This window comes from Phascolarctos cinereus, unplaced genomic scaffold (assembly GCF_003287225.1).
Source record: "Phascolarctos cinereus isolate Bilbo 61053 unplaced genomic scaffold, phaCin_HiC Scaffold_726;HRSCAF=1367, whole genome shotgun sequence".
Lineage (NCBI taxonomy): Eukaryota > Metazoa > Chordata > Mammalia > Diprotodontia > Phascolarctidae > Phascolarctos > Phascolarctos cinereus.
The window spans coordinates 370760058-370768239 of record NW_027556098.1 but is presented as its reverse complement, the minus strand read 5'-3'; the positions used below and the strand labels follow the sequence as shown (position 1 = coordinate 370768239).

Sequence of the window (8182 nt, the reverse complement as noted above, 5' to 3'; positions counted from 1 at the left end):
ACACAGAATGTCAGAACTGGAAGGGGCTTTACAATATAGGATACTGGAGCTTGCAGAATATATAGTACTAGAGAGAAAAAGAACTTTAGAGTTGAACCAGCCCAACCAACTCATTTTATAGACGAGGAAATTGAAGCCCAGGGAGGGGAAAGTGATTTACTCATTGTCACACAGTTGGGAATGGAATGTGTTGACTGACTTCTAATTTAATGTACTTCTTCCCTACACTGACATTGGGAAATCATTTTCTTTTCTTTTTTAATTTAATTTTTTTGATAATATTTCCCCCAATTACATGTAAAAACAATTTTTAACATTTTAAAAAGTTTTAAGTTTCAAGTTCTCTCCCTCCCTTCCCCACCTTCCTTCCCTTACTGAGATGGTAAGCAATTTGATACAAATTATACATGGGCAATCATGCAAAACATATTTTCATATTAATCATGTTGTGAAATAAAACACAGACCAGACACACACATAAAAGTGAAAAATAGTATGCTTCAATCTGAATTCAGGTTTCATCAGTTCTTTCTTTGGAGGTGGATAACATTTTTCATCATTAATCCTTTGGAATTGTCTCAGATCGTTGTAGTACTGAGAATAGCTTAGTTATTCACAGTCGATCATTGTACAGTATTGCTGTTACTGTGTACATCATTCTCCTGGTTCTGCTCACTTCTCTTTGCATCAGTTCATATAAGTCTTTTCAGGTTTTTCTGAAATCTGCTCATCATTTCCTATAGCACAATAGCTTTTTGTCACAATCATATACCACAACTTGTTCAGCCATTCCCAAATTGACAGACCTCCCTCCATTGTCCAATTCTTTGCCACCACAAAAAGAGCTGCTAGAAATATTTTTGTACATATAGGTGCTTTTCTTTTTTCTTTGGTCTCTTTGGGCTACAGACTTAGAAGTGGTATTGCTGGGTCAAAGGGTATACACAGTATGCCCTTTGGGCATAGTTCCAAATTGCTCTCTAGAATGACTGGATCAGTTCAGGAAACCACTTTCACTATTAAGTTTTGAAAGCTAACATGATTCTCTAATAGCCACTTAGGTCTTTGCACCTCAATGTCCTCCAATGTCAAATGAAGGGATGAGACTAGATTGTCTTTAAGCCTTTTCCTACCTTGGACATTTCATGCTGTAAGGGCTCTCTCACCTCTGACATTCTGAGCTTCCATGATTCTAAGATAGTTTATACAGAGGTATCAAACTTGGGCCAAGCAAAAATAAAGATAATGTTAATTTGTGGCTTTTTAAGTCAATATGCAGAGCAGCTAGGTGACTCAGTGCATAGAGCACTGGGCCTGGCATCAGGAAAACTCCTCTTCCTGAGTTCAAATCTGTCCTCAGACACTTACTAGCTGTGTGACCCTGGGCAAGTCATTTCACTCTGTTTGTCTCAGTTTCCTCATCTGTAAAATGAGCTGGAGAAGGAAATGGCAAACCACTCCAACATCTTTGTCAAGAAAACCCCAAATGGGGTCATGAAGAGTTGGACACAACTGAAGAATAACGGAACAACAGCCACAGAGTCAATATGCAGCATTCCTTTTGAGTTTGACATCACTGGTCTATGAGTAAAGTCACAACCACACATAATAACAATAACACTTTGATGTTTCATGTCTGGTCAATGGGGCCATCTCTGTGGGTTAACTGCAAGAGGTATATGGCCACATATGGGCAGAAGTCACCCCCAGACTCAAGAACTGGGAGCTCATTTTCACTGGTGCCTCTTTTATTGGGGGACTCATTGCTGAGGGTGGTTGGGGGGGAAAGGACAGCACAGTGACTCTGCTGCATCTAGGGTAAGGCTAGGAGACAAGCTGAGCAAATAATCGTCACCTCCTAAAGCTCAAGATTTCTTGTCTCTACTCAGTTCACAAATTTAACTCAAAATTTAAGTGCCTTTTAATTTGACTTAATTAAATTTATGTGCAAATGCATTTGGCTAAACACTGAGGAAACGAAGATAAAGATTTGTCTTCAAAGAGTTTAAGTAAAATCATGGGTGAATAATCAGTCCCATCCACTCTTATAGCTCCAAACATCACTTCCGTGGAGCTGATTCTATAGCTAGATATTTATCTTCTTTGAGCTCCAGACCCACATCTCTAACTTCCTGCTGGACAGTTCCACCTGTGTAACCTGTTGGCACCTTCATGGAAATGCATCACATTCAAAATTGGCTTCATCACTTCCTCCAACTCCCGAACTTCTCTGTTAATGGCACCACCACCTTCCCGTTTGTTATAGGCAGGAAAACCTTTCATTTTTCTGGACTCGTCTTTCTCTGTTTGGCAGGCCGTTTATTCCACAGACTCCTCCTATCTGGTACCCTCTCCTACTTGTCTTGCTCCTTCTCTGAAACCCTCTTCCCCCATATTTGGAAAATTCTATTCTGGGTTAAAATCTTCCAGTTTCCTAGCTGATTGGATTCCCCTCTCCTCACCCCAAACCTCAGGGATAAGAAACCAATCACATCTGCCAGAGCAGACCCTTCTCCTCCTCATACAACATCTGAGCCATTCTGATTCCCAAGGTGTTTGAAGTGCCCTAATGCACGGATCCCTGAAGGAGTCCTAGACTATTAGGAATTCCTACCATTGCCTTGAAGAGCATGATGCCTAAGGTTCCCTGGCAACATCCCTGTTGTTTTCATTTGCAATGTGGCTAATATGGAAATATGTTTTGCATGACCTCATGTGTATAAATAATCAGTATCAAACCACTTGACTTCTCAAGGAGGGGGAGGCATAGGAGGGAGGAAAAGAATTTGGAACTCAATATTTTAAAAAAATGAATGTGAAATTTTTTACATGTAATTTAGAAATATTTAACAAAATAAATAGAATTTTATTTAAAACAACAGCCCTGCCCGAGACATGAAAGGGCTTGTTGCTCTCTACCATGACTAGCTCATCTGATTCTTTTGAAAAGCCCCTTTAATCTCAGCACCAGCCTCTGACAACATTCCTCCAGTCTCAAAGGCTCATTATCATCACAGACTCTTTCCTTGGTCCTGAACATCCAGGCAGTTGCCAGCCCCTGTCAATCCTACTTTCTACAAAATCAGCTCTCTCTTTTCTTCCTCTAGTACACAGCCTCGGCCACCTCTGGCATGCACAATGGCAGCAGCCTCTGGACTCAGGACTTTGGCCTGGTCTCAATCCCTTCTCTTCCTTCCCCAGCCCTCCAATCCAGCCTTAATGCAGCTGCCAGGGAGATTCTCAAAACACAGGTCTGACTCTCTCCCTCACTATTCCTGTGCCTTCTCCACCAGTCAGCCCAACCTTATTTCCAACCTGGTTGTCCTTGCTGTCCTACTTTGCTGTTTTCCAGTCAAGCTGGATTACCTGTTCCACCCCCTCCTCCTCATCTTTCCCTTTTTCATTACCTCTGTGCCTTTGCAAACCTGAACTGGTCTCCCCTTTATCTTGGTCTGCTGACTTCTTTCCCTTCTTTCAGGGCCTGGCTCAGGCTTCCTAGATCTTTTCCTGATTTCCCCTCCCCAACCCTCTTGAAGTGAACGATCTCTTCTTTCCAATCTCTCAGTCCATTCTCCTGTGCACTTATTTACCTCCGGACTTGTACTGGAGTTATTTGTGAACTTGTCATTACTCCCCCCCCTCCCCTCCCCAGACTGTAAAGTTCTCGAGGGCTTCTTCTGTCTCATTTCATGTATGGTGCCCAGCACCTACCTAGCACAATACCTTGCAAACAGGATATTAATAATAATAGCTCACATTTATATAGTTATTTATGTATATTATCTCACTTGATCCTCACAACAACCCTGTGAGGGAGATGCTATCATTATCCTTATTTTACAAATGAGGAAACTGAGGCTCAGAGAGATTCGGTGACTTGCCCTGGCTGACAGGGTGAGTGTCTGCGTTGGGGCTGGGACCCAGGGCTTCCTCATTCCTCAGTACAGTTTCTGCCTTGCTTCACCTTGATTTAAGACTGAAAGAGAAGTCAGAGTACCTCTAGTACATGGGTTCTTAACCCAGAATCTCTGAATTTGTTTTATAAAATAATCTTTTGATGACTGGATATAAATATAATTGGTAAGAATAAATCACTAGCCCACGGTAGCAAGAGACCAAGGCAGGACTCGAACCCAGATACTCTGTCTCCAAAGCTAGAGTTTTGCACCAGGTAGCCTGCGACTGTATACGCTGAATTAGTGTTTGTCAGTCAGTCAATGAGCATTTATTACGTGTCCTATGTGCCGAGTACTTTGCTAAGCCCTAGGGATACAAAGAAAGGCAGAAAGTCCCTGCTCTAGAGGAGCTCACAGTCTAATGCGGAGAAAACATTCAAACAACTAGCTACAAACAAGAGGTATATAGGATAATTTTGGAGATAATCAATAGATCGAACGCAGCCCCACGTTGCTCGCCACGCTGCACCAGGGCCAGTTGGGAGCGGGGGTCTGGTCTGCCAGGCTGATGCAAAGTCCGCCCCCGCAGCCTGGCATCTGCCCACGTGGTGCACCACGTCTGAGGAGCCGGCAGGTTTTCTAATAAATCGCGCCGGGGCTAGAAGCGACGGCGAGTCAGGGCTGGGGCGCACACTGGAGAGGGAGCCCGAGGAAGCCGCGCTGCGGCTGGCGAGGAGCGAGAGAGATATCCTGAAAGCCAGGGGGCTGCAGCCTGTCCGCTTTGGTGCGGGGGAGCTAGCTTCAGGGTCAGCCGCTCCCTCCGCGCCCCGGAGCTGGGGAGTGCCAGGGCTGCGCCTGGACGCGCTAAGCGAGCAGCACAGCGCGGCAACCCCCGGGGGCCGCCTCGGTGTACTGGCTCGCCCAGTGGCCAGTCACTACAGCCCGCTTGGGCTCCCTGTTCCAGTCTGCGGGAGAGGGACTGACCCGGTTCGACCGTCCTGTCCCATTCCGTCGCGTCCCGTCCCTTCGCGTCCCTGTCAGTCCCAGCTCTCCCAGCTCGATCCTGCCCGCCATGGAGCCAGTCCTTCTGGCAGACGCTGAGCAGGCGCCCCATTTGCTCGCTAACTGCTCGGGCGCCAACGCGTCGGAGCCTGAGCCGGAGCTGGCTAGGGGCGGCCGCAGCGCCGCGTCCATCGCGTTGGCTGTGGCTATCACGGCTCTCTACTCGGCTGTGTGTGTGGTAGGACTGTTGGGCAACGTGCTGGTCATGTATGGGATCGTAAGGTGAGGCTGGGATCTGAGGCGAGGGCTGGGGGTGGGGGAGGAGGCATCCGGAGGCCTCCAGGGTGATGGACAGCGCCCAGGAGCCCCTGGTGTACAGTGTGTGTGTGTGTGTGTGTGTGTGTGTGTGTGTGTGTGTGTGTGTGTGTGTGTGTGTACCAAGTGCCTATGGGCACTTGGGCGCTATGCAGGAGAGGATAATCAGAGGCTGTCCCAGTGTGTCAGATTCAGGCTGTGTGCCGGCGCTGCTGCCGCCACTGCTGGGGCTTTGTTTGCGGGGCTGCTGCAGTTGGCCGGAACCGTGTGGGTGTTCCTGTGCGTCCATCCACATTGCAGAGCTGGTGTCTGGAATTTGACACAGGTGGCCACAGGTGCCCAGCCTGCCTACACTTAGCTCCCTTTGCGGGGGGCCAATCTGCCTGCCGGCAAGCCTGTCTCTTGACGTAAACTGAATTGAACTGCCATCCCCATCCCTGCTTCCTTGGACCTTCCTACGGGTGATCTCGGGTGTTCTGCTTGCCTGTATTTCTATAGTCTGTGTGCCCTCGCATGTACAGGTGTCTTCTTGTCCTGTTTCTTAGTGACCTCAGGTGCTCTGGGTCACTGGAGCTCAATATTTGTGTGCCCCTCTGCACTTGGAGAGAGAGCCCAGGTTTCCAGGTCACCTATGTAGATATAAGCGCTCTCATCTCTTTCCCAGGGGCCATTTGGCCAGGAATGTCTGAAAGTATTTGGTAATTATTCAGTCCTCACGTCACATGAGGTCTCCCCTACCCCCAGGTTCAGGGTTGGATTACTATTATTTTTTGAAGAAGGCCACGATGCAATGTTGGAGAACTGATAAGACATTGATAAGCTGGAAAGCAACCAGGTTGATGAAGGGATTGGTGACCACCCCAAAGAAAGATCATTTGAGGAAACTGGAGATTTTTAACCCAAAGAAGAGGAGATGTGGTGAGAGGAGGTAGATGAGGGATGCCTCATGAACATTATTTCCAAGTGTTTTAAAGAATGTCATGTGGAAAAGGAATTAGGGTTTTCCTTGAGACAGAAGTCTTGGGAAACCCTGGAAAAAGCCTTGAATTTGGAGGTAGAGGATCTGGGTTTGAATCTCAGCCTTGTTTTTGAGTACTTGGGTGACACTGGGCAAGTGACTCTGTCTTTCTGGGCCTCAGTTTCCTCCTCTGTAAAAAAACAAAACAAAACAAGGGTTGGACTAGATGATCTCTCAGGTGCCTTCCATCTCAAAATCTATAATCCTATGCCTAATTCTGCTTGGCCCAGAATACACAACTATTAGCAATTTAGACACTTTAGACATCCAGTCAGGCTTGATGTCAGGAAGAACTTCCCAGCAATGAAATCGACCCCTAAGTGGAAGGGGCTACCTTGGGAGCTGGTCTCATCTCCTCCACGGGAGATCTTTAGGGAGACCTGATGAGCAGATGATTGTTGAGGATGGGGATACCTGCCTGGGAGGATGGCCTTTGAGGTCTCTCCCTGATTCTGTGAACTTGTTTCACCTGTGGAAATCTTTGGTTTTCTGGGACAGGTTTACACCTGAAGGCAGCCCAAGAATCCCACAAAGAAAGGTCTAAACACCACCTCACCCATCTCTCATCTCCAGCCGGGGATAAGCCTTAGTCTAGTAGAATTCTTTTGAAAAGGGCAAAGAGCCTCTCATGTTTGCCTAGGGCGTCATAGGGCCCTGAGTGTAATTTCTCTAAGAAGTCCTGCAGAGCTAACTCCAGCCCTGTCAAGCAAAGGGAGACGGAGAATCACTTGTTTTAAGAGGGTGAAGGCAGCCCCCATTCTGTGGCTTCCTTGGGGGTTACATGCTTCCTGGCAGATGATGAGATGTTTTTTAAACTGTGCTTGGAAGAGCTGCTCTGTCTCCGGAGAGCAGTGCTTGAGAGGGCTTGTAAAGTGTTCTTTTCCCGATGACCTGCCTTTGACCTTCCCCCTCTGGGGAGTGCACTCCAGGAAGCAGGGAGACCCTTTTCTTCTCCCTCACATCCATTTCCCACCAGCTCTGTTCTCTTATATGATGGGTTTCTACTTCTTCCCCCTTACTGTGAGCTGGCCTTGGTACCCCACAGACATCACACCGCTGGTAGATTTCTGCTGAATGGCAAGGCAATAGTGTCTGCCTTATCTAATGGTCATTTATACCACTCTGCTTGTCCACTTATCGAGATTCCCTGAAAGAAGCAGGGGGGAGGGGGGAGAGAATTTGCAGCCACAGTAATTCATAATGCCCTTCAGTCACTGGAGACTTCCTGAGGTCCTAACTCCAAGCCTATTGCCTCTTATTTTAGACACAATTCTGGCAAGCTTAATTAATTTGTGTGGACTGAAAATTCAGGTAGGAGCAAGACTCTTGGAGGCAGGTACTTTGACAAGGCACCTCATAGCTTGAGAGACAGGAGAAGAGACAAAAAAATTGTTTTTAAAAACCAGTCCTGACAACTCAAAAAGCAAAATAATCTAGGACCAGGGGTAGAGAACCTTCGGTCTTAAGGCCACATGTGGCCTTCTAGGTCCTTGGGTGTGGCCTCTTGACTGAGTCCAAATCTTACAGAACAAATCCTTTTATTAAGGGGATGTTCTGTGAAGTTTGGATTCAGTGAAAAGGCTGCACTTGAGGATGTAGAGGTCCACCTGTGGCCTCAAGGCTGCAGGTTCCTCACCCCTGGTCTAGGATCATTCAGTGTGGTAGCCAACAGCATGAAATCATTCCTTCTGCCTCGATATCACTTTAGTATAGTCTAGAATAATGAATACTTAAAATGCTTATGACCAAGACCCAGAGTCATTAAGAAAACTGTGGTTGATATGCTTTTTTTGAGAAGGCATTTTTAGGAAGGTTTCTGTGTTGTTGTTCAATCATGTCCAGCTCTTTGTGACTCCATGGACCATACTGTGTATGGGATTCTCTTGGTAAAGATACTGGAGTAGTTTGCCATTTCCTTCTCCAGTGGATTAAGGCAAATACAAGTTAAATG

General features: G+C 46.6%; 1 protein-coding gene across 1 annotated transcript in view; it reads left to right on the top strand.

Annotated features, from left to right (window-relative positions):
* Positions 1-4610: 4610 nt before the first annotated feature.
* The window catches only part of OPRD1 (opioid receptor delta 1), a 51263-nt gene continuing 47691 nt past the window's right edge, over positions 4611-8182 (top strand). Inside the window, exon 1 of the mRNA XM_020982984.2 lies at positions 4611-5180. Within this exon, the coding sequence (XP_020838643.1) occupies positions 4969-5180 (212 nt within the window). The 5' untranslated portion in view covers positions 4611-4968. The remainder of the gene's footprint in view (positions 5181-8182) is intronic.